The 17,846-nt window shown below is 36.3% G+C and overlaps 1 protein-coding gene across 7 annotated transcripts in view; it reads left to right on the forward strand.

The window, feature by feature from the left end:
* ntm (neurotrimin) overlaps positions 1 to 17,846 on the forward strand; it is a 318,803-nt gene that overhangs the window by 188,462 nt on the left and 112,495 nt on the right. For 3 of the 7 annotated variants that reach the window (XM_084103855.1, XM_084103850.1, XM_084103852.1), the window contains exon 2: positions 11,339 to 11,429. In XM_084103855.1, the coding sequence (XP_083959981.1) occupies positions 11,339 to 11,429 (91 nt within the window). Of the gene's footprint in view, positions 1 to 10,632; positions 11,430 to 17,846 lie in introns of those variants that run through there. The other 4 variants (XM_084103851.1, XM_084103849.1, XM_084103853.1 and 1 more) reach the window with 4 other exon arrangements.

Consider the following 17,846-nt stretch of genomic DNA (forward strand, 5'->3'; position numbering starts at 1 on the left):
CGCGCACTCGCGCATAGACAATTAATGAAATTGGTCAAAATTGATAGTAAAAACAAAAAAAAATGGTTCAAAAATTTCTATTTCAAATAAATGCTGTTTTTTTCTATTCATGAAATTCCTGAACAAAAAATTCCGGGGAAAAAAGTATCACAATTCCTATAAAATATTAAACAGTACAACTGTTTGCAGCATTGATAATAATAAGAGCAGTTATACATGCCACAGTCATGTTCAGTTTCAGTTCTTGGATTTTCTGTTTGTTTTCATTCATCACAAGTGTTTCTTTGTTCTAGTTTCCCGCCACTCATCACCATGGACACTAACGCTATCATTACAGCTGTTGTAAAAATTTAAGGCAGCAACTCTTTTTTTACAGTGTACTGCATCATATTCGTTTGCAATCCAGAATGGCTGCACAACTGAAAGTTTTTTTAGCTGCGCCCTCTACTGTACAGCCATGAATTTGCATTTCAAGTGACACAATAAGTAACTTTTTTAGGGTGTAATGCAATATTGTAATGCATTAATTTTAAAAGTAACTTTCCCCAACACTTATAATCAATGGTGTTTTTCTCATATAAAGATATGTTGCAACCCAGGCTCATTGGAAAAACTTGCCTGTGGCGACATTTCTGCAATAAAAAGGACGGGATTTGACACATAGACAACATATGGAACATTTTAATACGTTTTTAAAGTTATTTTGTTGTTTTTGAAGCTTAATATGCTGTGGTATAGACAAGAGTTGCATAGAAATTCTCCATAGTAAAAAATAACAGCATATGGGGGAACGCATGAGGCTGAGTAAATAATGAGATTTTTATTTAGATTTTTGAGAAGAAACATTCTTTTTTATATGTATTTCCGTTTCTGATTGTATATCTCACACTTATTGAGTGACATTACATTTAGTCAAATGCAGTAGAGTCTCCTCAAAACGCTCTCACCTCTGCAGACTTTAAATGACAAGACTCCACAGTAACCAGGTAACCAATTTTAACCTGTCAGTTAAACATGTATGAAGAGCGATTGGCTAATCTGTGCTCGTAAATTAAATATGGCTCTGCGGAAAGCCAGATGGCTCCATGGTGTAGAGTTATTCGCGGTAATTTAGTCTCTGAATTTAAACCAGTCAACGGAAAATGAGAAGTGTCTTGATTCGCAAAATTCTTCAATGGGTTTCTGTTTGTAAGAGGTGTTGACACAAGATAAGAGTAATTGCCGCAAAACGTCTGTGTTGTGTGTAATGAGCGCTATCTCTCTTAAACGTCAATACTTGAGAGACGACTTTCAAGAACAAATACTCTTTCACAGCCTCTGTTTCAAGCAAAACCGATGCTTTGAGGTATTTTGGAATCCATCCCCGCCAACCGGTTTGCAATACACCTTTTGGAATGTTATGCAAATGGAATGCTGTGTTTCATAAAACCACCACAGATGAAAGCGGCCAAAAGCCAGTTTGATGTATAAAACATGAATTACTTTTGAAGGTTTCACAGGTGTACAATAGCAGCACATCCTCTATCATTGAGCAAGGCAAACATTTATGCGTTGGTTGCAGACCTGATTATTGCCCTTTGATGTACGATCTCCATTTTTAGGTAGCCTACTTAAAAATACTTTTCAAATTATTTTTAATACATTAATCAGATTTTTAAAAAAACTTTTATTATTTTGGAATTCCTCCATGAAAGGAGTAAAAAGATGCACTTTTTTTTCTATTACTCTTCAAAGTTTAGGTACTGTAGATCATCATACAAATGCTTCTCTGCACTTATAATTCCCATAGTTTATTTTTCATAATAGCCACTATAGTAAACTTCCCCTTTTTTATTTTAACTATTTTAAATGTTATTTTATTTTATTTTTCAGAAGGAAGAAGGATGCGCTTTTATTTTCTATTACACCTGATTCATTTTCTGCAAGTCTGCGCCTCTTCAAAGTGTTGGTAAATTATAATACAAATGCTTCCCTACGCCTATAATTCCCATTAATCTGATTTTATTTTTCATAATAGCCGCTAGTAAACTTCCCCCCTGCCTCTTAGACTTTATTAAAGATCTTATGATACACACAATTCCCTTATCAGTGTTTCACAACAGGATTTGACTGGAGCATGAACCACTTCAAAACATTTCAGGCGGATTTGTTTTAATGCACCCAACCTCTGTTCTTGAAGGAGAGATTCAGAGAGCTGCTTTAGTGGGTTCTTCGAATACTCATATTATTACATTAATTATATCAGTCACCGCTTACCTGTACTGCAGTCCTGTCCTTTTCTCAGGCTGTTAAAAATAAACATGCTAGCACATTCTTTGAGGTAAAACCTTATGTCTTGCTCTTTAATCCATAAAATAAATGTACTTGTCCTTGAAAATACCCCAAATGGGGAGTTGTTATTGTTGTATGTTGTTACTGCACCATCATAAAATCCTGATGTGGTTTTATATTATAATAGTATACTTGTTGGACTGCTGTGAATTAAAACCCTGGAGCAGGATGACACGGTCAAGGTTTTGTGTCCTTTATTACATTTTGTTTTAAATGCCCAGGGCATTATATATGCATATGCTCCTATAATTACTGCTCACTGTAAACAGTTTGTCAGGCAAAGTGCATCTGTGTCAAAAACTGATGCTTGCATTTGTGCAAGCCAGTCTGATCTTCTGCAGGGAATGTATAAAATCAGACATACAAGAGATGTCAGTCCTGTAGCATACAGGGTAAAAAGAGAATGGGTAGAGTTTAGTAGTAACCTGATTTTATCACACATTTAGATTTAGTTGGCTGGATCAGTGGCGTAGGCAGAAATTGTATTTTGGGCGGGCCATTGAAAAAGTGAGTGGGCCTATAGTTTTTCTTAGAAAAAATATGACTTAATAATTAAACCTTAGAGAGTAGAAAAAAGAATAGACAAACTGCAAAAACAGTTACACCTTTATTTTGCAATATTCGGCAAAGACAATAACAAAACACTGTTCTGTCATCAAGTTCAACCAACAGAGCTCAATAAAGGCTGGACAAACCACCAGCATAGACAATAACCTGTCTATTTTATTCAGGCTAGTCAGCAGTGCACCCGAAAATAAATTAGGCTAAAAGTAATTCAAATAATGAAAACTCTCAGCAGAGCACGGTTTGAAATAAATAACAACACACTCCCTAATTTCTGTTAAATCAACCATATACAGTGCAATCAGCCTGGTGGAAATTAAGCTTTTGTGCCAAAAAAACCTACAAAAAATACAACCAAGAAAACTGTCCATACCACTTTGATGAGAAGCTCCTTGATTTTCTATTCTTGACAGTGCAGGGAAATACCTTCAGATTGGGTTGTGAAGGTGGTTCATCTATTGCAGTTAGATCGGCGGGTAAACCCGCGTCAGGCTGACCGGGAGAGAGCACTGGCACTGCCGCCAGGGAGAGAGCGGTGGCCGCCACAAGAAGGCTAACTTATGGAGTGTTCACACCAAACGCAAATTTAATTATTTGCGCGAGTAGATTACATACAAAGTCAATGCGCTGATGGCGGCCACCGCTCTCTCCCTGGCGGCAGTGCCAGTGCTCTCTCCCGGTCAGCCTGACGCGGGTTTACCCGCCGATCTAACTGTAAAAATAAACTAAAAATGTATTTTGATCAAACTTGCCTGGGCGGGCCAGTGAGTAATGTGGGCGGGCCAGTGCCGCCCTGGCCCATTACTGGCTACGCGCCTGGGCTGGATACAGTATTTTATCAGGCGACCTGATCTTAATGACAGGAACCGTCTATATTTATGGGTTAATTCAATCCCACAAATGACTTTGAAATGCTAAAATTTAATCACAGTGGCACTTTGGAATGACACACATTATACATAACCAAAAATAGTATTACATATAATATTATAAATGACTGTCTGTCACTTTTGATCAGTTCAATGCATTTTTATTTGAATGTACATGCAGTGTGTATATATATATATATATATATATATATATATATATATATATATATATATATATACATACATACACACACACACACACACACACACACACACATACATACATACATACATAGAAACATACATACATACATACATACATACATACATTCTTACAAACATACATACATACCGTACACACACACATGTATGATATACAGACTAAATATACTTTAAATCGATCGAAAGAGACAGATAGAGATTAATAATGTAACAAAAATCCCTTTAAATAAGCTAATTATTCAAAGAAGCTTGAAAAAAATGTATCATGGTTTCCTTAAAATATTAAGTAGTATTTCACAATATTTCTGTTTTCACGCATTCATTTTTGATCACTTCTTTCAAAAATATTTAAAATTATGTATGTATGTATATATATTATCTCTAAATTATCTGTAATGTAACCCTATATAATGTTTTGAATGATTTAAATCTCAGTTTTCTATGCACATTTCAGTTTTTGCCATTTATTCATTTATTTCTTCTGTTCAATTGGCATGCCAAATATAGAAATAAACCGCAACAACAATAAAAAATAAAACCTCTTTCTCTTCCTTTGGAGACTTGGGAGCTTCACAATGACACTCCAATATAGAACAAGTTAGAGGAAAACGCTGTTAAACAGCAAGGCAAAGACAGAAAACCATTACTAGTGTAAGACAAAGAGGAGTTCAAGCGACATCAATCTCTGTATTGGAAAATAATGGTCACTTCCACCCCAAAGAGTCGAATTGCTCTCGGCTACCCGCTTTTTTCCTCTCTCTCTCTCAGCCCAGATTATTCAGTTCCGGTGTATAGAGATCTGACCGATCACTCATCAACGTGTCACTATGTGTTAGGTGAAGAAAGATACTGATTTAGTGCACTATCCTGAATGTGTACACGTGCAAAAACACACTTGCACAGAGGTGTACCATTACATTCCAGTCGCAAGCCACTTGGAGCTCTCACTTAAACCATAAACACTGTTTTCACAGATGTGTGAGGACACATATTATCTCTCTCAAAGCAGCATTTCAACTTGATTATTGTTTTTCAGCAGTACTCTTAACCCAGGCAATCATGGCTAGATGTTTTGAATGCTGAAGTGGGGTGCGTTTAGCAGGCTAAAGCAAAACACTGAAAATCACAAAAGGCCTTCTATGATATATAACTGAGCTTTCATAGTGACACGATATTACATAGCCAGCAGCACTGCACCAAATCAGCTGGGAGCCCACAAACTGGGAATTGAGCTGTCGTCCCACAAATGTTATTGAAGTGCCGTGCCAATGCACTAAAGTCAACAGCGCCAGCAGGGCAGAGTTTAGTTGAGCTTATGATGTCTCACTGAGTGAAGTTTTACAGCTTTAGTTTATACAGACATATACCGTATAGTGGCAAAATTTCCCTGTTGAGAAAACCTTCGGGCTGTAATTTATTTATATATATTTTTATATAAATGTATCATGGTTTCTATAAAAATATTAAGCAGCACAACTGTTTTTAACACTGATAATAGTAAGAAATATTTCTTGAGCAAATCAGCATATTAGAAAGATTTCTGAAGTATCATGTGAGTAATGATGCTGAAAATTCAGCTTTGCCATCACAGGAATAAATACAATTTTAAAAGATATTCAAATTGAAATCATAATAATATTTCACAATGTTACTGTTTGTACTGTATTTTTATTTATTTTTATCAAAAGAATTTAGCCTTGGTGAAAATGAAAGACTTTCAAAAACATTTCAAACATCTTACAGGCCCAAAACTTTTGAACGTTATAGTGTTAGACTCAAGCTTATTTTTGATCGAGCTACATGATTGAAAAATGTTATTTCAAAATGAAAACATAGAGTTTTAAATCAATTGAACATTTTCTTTTATTAGAACATTTGAAACCGAATGTAATTCTATAATTATGTTAATTCAATCCCACATACATTCTGAAATGACTTCAATTAATTATAGTGGCACACTTGGAATGACACATTCTACATAACCAAAAGTAGTAAATAATCAACTTTAATGAAGAATATTTCAGATTTTTTTATACATAAAACATTTTATGTATAAAAAAATACATTTCAAAAATAAATTTTTTTTTTAATTAAATTTTTTACTCTGCAAGGATGTATTAAATTGGTCAAAAGTGACAGACAAAAATACATTTCTAATGTTAACAAAAAAATGTCTAAATACTGTTCTTTTTAACTTTCTATTTATCAAAGAATCCTGAAAAAAGTATCATGCAGGTTTCCACAAAATATTAAGTATTGTTTTCAACGTTTATAATAATAAGAAATATTTCTGGAGCACCAAATCATCATATTAGAATGATTTTGGAATAATCGTGTGATCATGTCATCTTGAAAATCTTGAAAGGTGTAAAACAAAGACAGCAAACTCATTTAAATCCATCACTATACAAATATCAAAATCAACATGAGGGATGTTCCTATAACAATCACTATTAAAACATTAAAGCAAAAAAAATTATCAGCAGCCACAAATAGTTGCTAGCTTTATTTTGAGACTAGCAGCAACTGTCAACAGCAACTGTCAAATTCAAACAATTTAATTTTGCTCATTGTGGCACTGATGTAAAAAAAAAAAAATATATATAGATCTAAATCTATTTGAAATAAAAATAATTTATATTGGTCAAAAGCAAAATGCAGGTGCAACATTTAAAACATGCTAATTATACTACTAATATGTTATACAATATCTAATTTAAACATGAGAGGAAAAATGGGGCAATTATTTAATTATTGTGGCAATAGAGTAATTTGTAATGGAAAATAAATGAAAAAATATATATTTTACCAAGTTTATATTACTATGACACTTTTTGCCCAGCCGATACATATTAACATCTCTCACACACGTAACAGATAAAGTTACATACTGATGATCTTCTGAAGTTCTGCAATGAGACCTTATTATCACAGTCCCCTGGTGGGCCAACTTAAATCTTAAAGGAAGAAGGAGACCATCTGGAGCACAGAGTGTAAAACCAGCCAAGAAGTCTGTCAGATACATAATGCTTAAATTCAGATTCAGTCAGATTTAGTCTGTCTGTCTCTGTCTGTCTGCTAATTCATTCAGCCGGCCAATCAGCAAGTAAGACCATCGATAAATAATAAACAAAATAAACCTTTAAATAGGTAAGTTGCACATGTAGAGCATAATCTATTGAAAGGCGATGTATGACAGTTCTTGCTTTTGCTTCATGACTTGACTCAATTCTTAAAGCACTGCAGAAAAATGAGTCATCCACAAATGTCCTGTGTATGAGGGCTTCGTTGTATGGTCTGTTAAAACACACTGCTTTACTCATTATTTTATGACAGGGAAATATATTTTCATCTGTATGAATGCCCTCATTTCTGCTCAGAAACCCACAACTAAAGTTCTAGCATGCAGTTTTAGGCCACTGTCTCGTGTTGAATGTGTGAGGGATCTGAGAGTGATCTATGAGGACACATTTCCACATTTGGCAGTAAGGGTCTGTCTGTTTGACAGGGTAACATGTTCTGTTTCTTGAATTGCTCCTCTTAAAAATACCCTGGACGTTTTTTTTTTTGTCCTTCAGGAGGTAAGGCTTGTTATTAAATAAGCACCTTTGTGTGAATAGATTATTTATGGTAGCAAGGCTGATGGTAGAAGGTGGTAGCAGCTGGTGTCTGAGAACATTTATGAAATACAGTGAGGAAAATAAGTATTTGAACACCCTGCTATTTTGCAAGTTCTCCCACTTAGAAATCATGGAGGGGTCTGAAATTGTCATCGTAGGTGCATGTCCACTGTGAGAGACATAATCTAAAAAAAAAATCCAGAAATCACAATGTATGATTTTTTAACTATTTATTTGTATGATACAGCTGCAAATAAGTATTTGAACACCTGAGAAAATCAATGTTAATATTTGATACAGTAGCCTTTGTTTGCAATTACAGAGGTCAAACGTTTCCTGTAGTTTTTCACCAGGTTTGCACACACTGCAGGAGGGATTTTGGCCCACTCCTCCACACAGATCTTCTCTAGATCAGTCAGGTTTCTGGGCTGTCGCTGAGAAACACGGAGTTTGAGCTCCCTCCAAAGATTCTCTATTGGGTTTAGGTCTGGAGACTGGCTAGGCCACGCCAGAACCTTGATATGCTTCTTACAGAGCCACTCCTTGGTTATCCTGGCTGTGTGCTTCGGGTCATTGTCATGTTGGAAGACCCAGCCTCGACCCATCTTCAATGCTCTAACTGAGGGAAGGAGGTTGTTCCCCAAAATCTCGCAATACATGGCCCCGGTCATCCTCTCCTTAATACAGTGCAGTCGCCCTGTCCCATGTGCAGAAAAACACCCCCAAAGCATGATGCTACCACCCCCATGCTTCACAGTAGGGATGGTGTTCTTGGGATGGTAATCATCATTCTTCTTCCTCCAAACACGTTTAGTGGAATTATGACCAAAAAGTTCTATTTTGGTCTCATCTGACCACATGACTTTCTCCCATGACTCCTCTGGATCATCCAAATGGTCATTGGCAAACTTAAGACGGGCCTTGACATGTGCTGGTTTAAGCAGGGGAACCTTCCGTGCCATGCATGATTTCAAACCATGACGTCTTAGTGTATTACCAACAGTAACCTTGGAAACGGTGGTCCCAGCTCTTTTCAGGTCATTGACCAGCTCCTCCCGTGTAGTTCTGGGCTGATTTCTCACCTTTCTTAGGATCATTGAGACCCCACGAGGTGAGATCTTGCATGGAGCCTCAGTCCGAGGGAGATTGACAGTCATGTTTAGCTTCTTAAATTTTCTAATGATTGCTCCAACAGTGGACCTTTTTTCACCAAGCTGTTTGGCAATTTCCCCATAGCCCTTTCCAGCCTTGTGGAGGTGTACAATTTTGTCTCTAGTGTCTTTGGACAGCTCTTTGGTCTTGGCCATGTTAGTAGTTGGATTCTTACTGATTGTATGGGGTGGACAGGTGTCTTTATGCAGCTAACGACCTCAAACAGGTGCATCTAATTTAGGATAATAAATGGAGTGGAGGTGGACATTTTAAAGGCAGACTAACAGGTCTTTGAGGGTCCGAATTCTAGCTGATAGACAGGTGTTCAAATACTTATTTGCAGCTGTATCATACAAATAAATAGTTAAAAAATCATATATTGTGATTTCTGGATTTTTTTTTTTAGATTATGTCTCTCACAGTGGACATGTACCTACGATGACAGTTGCAGACCCCTCCATGATTTCTATTTAACGCAATTAACGCAGCATCCATTTTTTTCCTGTCATCCTTTGGCTAGCGTTACATTATATGATCACGCTTTTATTTATGCAAATTGTCTTATTGAAGCCCGACAAGTCATGAAGTCAAAAGAGAACATCTATGAATGGCCTGTTTATGTGACACACAAGACGCGCGGCAGTATCGTTCGCACAGACAGCGCGCCAGAATCGAGTTCTCTTTCGCTTGAACGAACAATAACACACGCAATATCTGTTTTGTATATCCTCATAAGAGTAGTTTTACATGAGTTGACCTAAGTATTAAATGAATGTAAAGAGTTAGGAAGCGTGTGAGATCCACGTCATGTGTAGCAGTGGCATATTTTAAAGTGGCAGCGGCCACTAATGCTGTCTGTCATTAATTTTAATCAAAGAACAAAGGGAACAGAGAAAATTACTCACAGCTCTTGACTAAATAACTTTTGTATCTTTAAAAAGGATTCATCTATATTTAATTTATAATTCATGCAGTGAAGACTATTTGATAATGTTAATCAATTTCTGTATATTTCACATATAGCACAGGCAAATATGACATTTATTATGGGTTAATGTGAGGATTGTTTTAAGATTAAAAATTAAAAGTTGTTATATTTTTTTAAGCCTAATAAACGTTAAAAAAATCGTTAGCTTTCATTTACACAGTAATTTTGAATGGCTATAATTAATGTAAAAAAAGAAGAAAAAAACAATTTCATTGAGACAGCAGTATTGGTACCAGTGATACTAAAAAGATGCCATTAAATAAGCTATTTAAAATATAGGCTACTGTCTTTGTGTTGTTTCTACATTAATTTGGAGATTAACTGTGAAATTATTATATTATAATAGGCCTATATTAAAACTTATAATAACTTATTATTAATAAGTTATATAATAACTTAATAATAACTTATAATAACTTAATTGCGATGAATTGTTGTTAATTTTGTATCGATTTAATATACTGTGTGTGTGTGTGTATGTATATATATATATACACACATACACACACACACACGCACTGACACACACAATATATGTATGTCTCAGGATGACATCACACACCCACAAAATATGTGCTGTTTTAGGGTTAAGAAGCTACACACGTGAACCATGCACACGTGCAACATGCATTAAAATACAAAACGATATATATTAAAAAAAATATATGTGTGTGTGTTCGTGACGCCCTATCATTCCTGTCATTTTCTCTGTCTAGACATCTTCAGTTCTCAAAATATCGGATATTTGGTTTGTGATTTGTACAAGAAAGCTCAATTTTCTTTTTCGAGAGAGCTACTTAAACCCTTGTGCTGAATGACAGAGGCTGCAATCACTGAATGTCGTATTACTGCATACAATAGCCTCTGATTTTGTGCGCTGTGTTTCGCGCTGTAGAATGGCCCCTGTCCAGTGAGGACGCGGCCGCTGCTGCTATGACAACAGCGCGCGCTTTTCCAACTTGCGCGTGCGATTCACAGCCCCCTTCCGCGGTTATCCAGTAGGCTCGGAAAGAAAACCGAGCAACGGTCCCACTAGAGGAAGACTTTTTTGTGTTTTGTTTTTTGAGAAGACTGCGTATAGTACTCATACTGTACTGCACTGAGGAACCACAAACACCCTCCATATCTATTCAGGCACAGCTGGAGTGACATTTTGGCACGTTCATTCGCTCTCAGCTCTCCAGCTTTCACTTCTTAAAGTTTGAGTCAGCGTGTTAGCTGAGGGAAAAAAAAGATGGATTTTCAGTGCGGATATTAAAGGCAATAGGATTTAAGAAACCAGAACGATTGAGGTCACCACTAAATTGTACATTTCATTCATACGTTATTTTATTTTACCCCCCTTTTCCATGGCGACGGCACGGCGCGGTCATCGATAAGCGCTCTGTACTAAGTACGCGAGGGATTTTGTTGTCTACCTGGGGAGGAAATCTGGATTAACAGATAAACAGTAATGGATAACTAACGCGTTTCTCTTTTGGACTACTGTGAACGGATTTACACTCCAAAAACTCCGCAGATGAAGATGGTTGTGGCGTCCTGGAGGAGGTGTGTGGTGATGAGTCTCAGACTGCTGTTCCTTCTCCCCGCAGGTCTGCCTGTCCGCAGTCAAGGAGAATCCCAATCCGATAACAAACAGATGGAGAATATCACCATCAGACAAGGAGAGACGCTCTTCCTCAGGTAGGCGTGATGTTATGCATTTATCATGCTGTCATGTTCCTGTGTCCTGAGTGGAAAGAGCAGCGGCACTGTCAAGTGTTTTGCATGTCCGTTCATTTTTATCGATTTAAAGAAAGAAAGAATTCATGTGGCTAGTAAGTAGCTTCAAAATGAGTTGTTATTGTGCTTGATATTCTAAGCTTTTTGGTGCTCACACTCTTGGCTATTTCTACCCACTACTTGAAAACTTATGTCGCACTAAATCTTTAATTAAATTCAATATACCTGTTGTTTATTGCACTGTTTCAGCCACTTTGAATTGAATTACCGATGAAGAAAATTAAGTTAAAACTTAGAAATATCATAAAATTTGTAAAATTACAAATTAAATGCATGGAAAAAAGTTGAATTACAGAATAATGTGAACATTTTAACAGTTCACAGTGCAATATCAGAAAATAGAATATCTTCTGCATGAAGCAGCCAAGAGTCAGAAGTATGCACTAAAGTTTTGACATTTCAATAGTATTTGAATATTAGCCATTTTATACTGTATTCAAATGTGGTGCATTACGTTCTTTGAGGCCCAGTAGTTCCCAAGTAGCCTACTTTGCACTTTATGTTAGTCTATTAAAACTTATATTAAGGCATTGTTTATTATATAATTATTTTAAGCAGTTTGTGTGTATCCAGCTAATTGTGCTGTGTGTGTGTGTGTGTGTGTGTGTGTGTGTGTGTGTGTGCCATAGCATAGCTTGTGGATAAAATTGTCCCCAAAGTGAGGTAAATGTGACAAAACCTCCCTTTGGGTATGACCTTAATTGGGAAAAAATATACATAGCTAAGAAAGTGTGTGTGTGTGTGTCAGGTTTTTCCTATATTGGGGGAACAATTGTTCCCACAGGGATAGTAAAACATGAATTCAGCTACATTGTGGGGACTAGCTAACACTTTCAGTGAGGAAAACAACTTAATGAATATGGCAAACAGTGTCTTAATGAAAATGTAAAAATTCAGAACGTTTTCTGTGAGGGTTTGGTTTAGAGTTAGGAGATGGATAGGGGAGACAGAGGACTTTTAACAATTTAGAAAAGAGAGATGGTGAAGTCATCAGTATCATACACTCCCATCACCTTTTTGTGCTCACAGGAGAAATGCATGTGACTGTGACCAACATTATAGATTTTATGACCAAAAAAACTGATTTTCAGAAAGGAAAGTAGCATTTTTTTTTTTTTTTAATCAAGGTTTTTTTTTTTTTTTTTTTTTTTGCCTACCAATCATTGTATTATATAATTATAAAGTATAAAGCTAAAGTAGCTGTTTCTAGTTTAATTTGATGTTTTGCATCCATGCATACTTCAAACCCACATATTAAAAAGTTATGGCTGTTTGGGGTGGGGATAGTTATAAGAGTTCATTAAAAATGTTACAACCAACCCCTTATAATGTGGTAAAGCCTACTTTGCACTGTCTATTAAAACTTCTAAAGGCATTGTTTATAATTATTTTAAATAGTTTGTGTGTATCCAACTAATTGTGCTGTTAAAATGTTACAACCAACCCCTTATAGACCTTATGCACCAGAGAAACAAGTGCGCAGCCATCTTAGATGTCTTAACAAATGTCAGTCGACCATAGACAGTATAAGAAGTGGACAGAGCCATCTCATTGGAATTCAATTGAGACAAGTGAAGCCCATTTTTAGCGATTTTTTAGGACTTCCGTTCCTGACGCGCAGACTCAAACTGAGCTTGACGACGTAGATGTGACGTGAGCAACCCGTCTGTCTTCTAGTGGCTGTGGCATGAGAAATCTGAATCATTCCCTTCCGAAACTTGCAGAGACGGAGAGTGTGAGTAGGAGCTGTCCATGAGCTTGGAGCAGGAGAAACTTTTGCTAGGTATTCTGATTAATTATTTTGTCATTTTGCCTCCACGTCCCCCCGATTGCCCGCGAGCTTCTCCTCCCGTCCATACGGTAATCTCTCTACTGTGCGACAGAGAGTCGCGTGGTTATGACGCAATCATTAGCCAACTTTTACAAAAACTGCTTTTACGGGGCCGTAACGTAAGATACAAGGTTACATAACTACATAAGGTCTACATAAGGTCTATTATGATTCCACTGAGTCCAGTTATCAATCACATCCTCTGTTATGGCACAGTCACATGAGTTTTTTGCCAAAGAAAATTGAATATTAGCCATTTTATACTGTTTTCAAATGTAGTGCATTACCTTCTTTGAGGCCCAATAGTTCCCAAGTACGCTGCACTTTGTTAGTCTGTTAAAACTTCTAAAGGCATTGTTTATTATATAAATAATTATTTTAAGCAGTTTGTGTGTAACCAACTAATTATGTGTGTGTACATACTTAGCTATAGTTTGTGGGTAAAATTGTCTCTCAAAGTGGCATAAATGTGACAACCTCCCTTTGCATATGTCCTTAATTGAAAAAAAAAATACATAGCTTAGAAAATGTGTGTGTGGTGTGGGTGTTTGTTGCGCATCTAGAGATTTATTTGGTAAATATGTTTTCATTGTAGTTTATGCACGTCATCTTATCAGATAAAAACATTACATACACACATACACTTTTTTTGTGCACATTTTTAGAATTTAAATGCATCTTGGCGTTTGTGGTGTCACTAAAATTCACATAAAAGTTTGATAGCAACATAGTTAGTGACTGAATGTGACCGGAATGGTGGGGTAGGTTGTAACAACAGAACTCTTTGCATTTGACATTAACTCACATTATCTGTGATTGTGTAGTACGTTCAAGTGAGTTTTATTTGTAGTAGACACATACTGTACCATGTATCAAAGTTTGAGAGATCTAGCACAAACAACCACTGAGTTACTGATGCTCAAACAAAAAGTGTTACTATCATCCCTGGTCTCCCCCTAGTATCATTAGTTCAGAATAAAAACAATATAGCCTAAGTCAATGGAAAGTCCCCACAGTGACAGAAACACAAATGTGTATGAGTTTGGGTGCTTGTGTTGCAAAGTTACACACAAAAATAGCCAGGCTAGATATTTTGGTCACAATTGTTTGGAATCTTCATATGTCTTAATGTAGGGACATGTACTAGTAGCCTAACCTTTAGGATATTCTCATGACTAACAGGATTACACCCACTGTAATAAAGCTTAACCTCTGTGCAGGGATAAAAAAAAAAAACTTAGTTGTGGAGATCACTGATTGACAATATTTATATACAAAGTGTCTGGCTGTTTTTAAACAGCAGGGCTCCAGACTAACTTTTTTTATTAGGAGCGCTCTAGCCCCTGACTTAAAATTTTAGGAGCGCAAGCAGAAAATTTAGGGGCACACCTTCACATTTCCCCCTAAATAACTATTACAGACAAATGCTTTGATAATAAATAGACTTAGCGTACAGAAATTATGGTGCAGTTTTATCACAGGGCTCCAGACTAACATCTGAGGGCAGCGGCACTAAGTTCTACAGAAAGTGTTTGGTAGCACTGTGGGATGACAAAGCACTGAGCTTAATTTGAGGTGTATAGATAAAGTTCAATTTAATTATTATCATTCATAATGTCTTAATATTAATTCAAAAGCAAAATGAGTGACAAAATAGATATTAGGGAGTGAAAATAGCCAATAAGCTCCCTCAGCAGCTATGTTTACAATGGTAATTTAGTCTTTCTTTTTTTTTTTTTAAATAAGTGTTTTCCTACTTCTAAAACCTTTCAGTTTTATAAATAGAGACAATCTTTAAAAGGATGAACAAAAATGTTTTGGTCAACACATTAAAAATAACATTTAAATATGATATAGTTTTGAAGTGCTGGAAAAAGATGTGTAGGCTACTTTTATAACCACAGTATACCATTATAGTTATGCCTGGTTCAGATTACACAATTTTTTTGTATGTTACGATAGTCACTGTGTCAGATTACACGATTTTGACTCCTAAAAATCTTGTCATGTCCTGGACAAGAAACATTGTCAGACTACACGTTGCTTTACGAACAGTCATCGCGAGCCGTCTCACACACACATTCACTCGCACATGTACACACGCACTCACTCACACACACACACACACACACACGCTCTCACTCACTCACTCACACACACACACACACACACTCACTCACTCACTCACGCACTCTCGCTTGCGCACGCACACACACACACTCACTCGCGCACACACTCTCTCACTCACTCTCGCTCGCTCGCTCACTCACTCACTCGCGCACGCGCACACTCATTAACTCTAGACGGAACCCGTCATGGAGGACCGTTAAAAAATTAAACATGCTAGTCTTTTTGTCGTGATGTCGTAAAGCAACGCGACGTCGGTTGTCGCCCACTATCACACTAAGTTATACAAGATGAAATTTACTGGTCGCACATGTGCGACTGGATGTAAAATTCAGTCGCACACACTCAAATTTTGGTCGCAGTCTGGAGCCCTGAACAGTATTAAACATTTATAGCCATGTAGTCACCAGTGTATGATAAAGTTGGAGAAATGCATTTGAAGCATGGGAAAACAATAACAATCTCTGTTGCATGCAGTGAAGACATGCGTTACTTCATTTTGTATATTGGGAATAGTACTTATACAGGCCTAAAACTCTGTAAATATGTGACTACTATATAGCCAAGATGACAACAACAAACAAACCGGTTCACTCGTACACAGCACATCACAATAAGGAAGAAAACACTATCAAAACTTCCTTTTCATGGCAACTTAAAATAAAATGAATTTGCAGGCCATGACTTTAGGGAAAAAAATATTAAAAGACTATTTTGAGACTGCTGCTCTAGAAAGAAAGTAGAAATAAAAATAAAAAGCCCCATTATTATGTTTGGTACTGCCCAAAGCTGCTGTTGTGATTGGTCAAGATATAGACTGCATGAATGAATGATATTTATTTGACAACAAAGCATTAACACCTCTGACATTACACACATTTTTAATGAATTATACGTTTTCTAAATGTTACTGTGTTGCTTTTAGTTCATTTTAGCAGTTCATTGTTTAGTGAGTTGAAACTAATCCTGGGTATTCAAAATAATATTTGATAAAAATGTTTCTTGCAATTGACACTGACAGCTTGCTATATTTGAGTGTTTAATCAAGTTTGTCCACATTTATATGTAGGCATATCTTAAATTTATATATAGACATATTTTGAATTTCACCAAAGTTATAAACATTGTACAAAGGGTGCAGCAGTTTCACTGATACATTGCCATTGTGACAGCTACACAGTTTACAGTTATTGGTGTCACCAAACCTTGCCGCCCAAGGTGATGTTTTCAGTCATATTTCCCCCTCAGGTGAACATTAGCAGAAAACTAACTCTGGCAGTTCCAAATTAATCTTAGGACAAAACATAACAAGGTTATTACATTAAAAATAAGATTCATTGCGCAAGTTCACAATTGCGTGGGCTAAATTAAAGCCCTCTTACGGAAATATGTGACAAAAATTGAGGGAGTTTGAGGGCAGTGAGTGGGTGTTGAAGTGCAGCACTGTCTGGAGAGGATTATGGAATATGGCAATTTATTTGCTGGAAGACAACGAGGAGAATGGTTATGGTTTAAAAGGTGAAATTGATGAGCTACAGAAATACAAAAAGAAAAAGCACAAGTAAAAATGAAAATAAACAGACGCTCATTAACAAATGTGCAAACAAGAAAAAGTGATCACAAGAATAAACTACAGTTCAGAGATGAAAGGTCATTGAGGTTTTAAGATGGTTTAAGCAATTAAAAGAAGACAAGATAACACAACAGAAGCATTAAGTTCACTAGCGGTGTGAGTCTTGCAATGCTAGCTTTAGATTTGCAGTGAGTAAAGCCAGTTTTCCCTTGAGATTTGTGATTGCCATGTTTGAAAATCTGTTAGGAAAAGGACTAGGAAAACAATATCTTTCCTGACAAATGCCTGTTTTGTTTGTTGCAAAAATATAAATGAACTGTATCATATAAAAATAACTACCTACCTAGGGTATAAGCCAATATTATAAACACAAGCTAAACATGTCGAACTTAATGAATTTCCACACGCTGCTTTCTAGCTCTATCTCTGTGGTTGAAGTTGCAATTCATTTTCTCACTTTGCTATTTTAAAACTAAGTACTGTAGATATGTCGAGCTAACATCAAGAACCCAGATTGATAAGTAAGATGAGTGGTTTATATTAAAAAATTAGACTTAACCCTTTGACACGTACAATCACACATATGATTAGAATGTTCATTGCGTCACATGATCAACTGCTACACTCAAATCTGATTCTGTGTTTGGCTGGGGCTGAGCCAGGGATAGACTCATCCAGTGCTTGTCATATTTCACAAATATACAGTGTTTTCAACATAATGAGCATGTTTACACACTGATAAACTGATATGAAAATCAGAAATTAGCTCATTGAAATAACCTGTTGT

This window comes from Abramis brama (genome assembly GCF_963993115.1).
Source record: "Abramis brama genome assembly, chromosome: 25".
NCBI lineage: Eukaryota > Metazoa > Chordata > Actinopteri > Cypriniformes > Leuciscidae > Abramis > Abramis brama.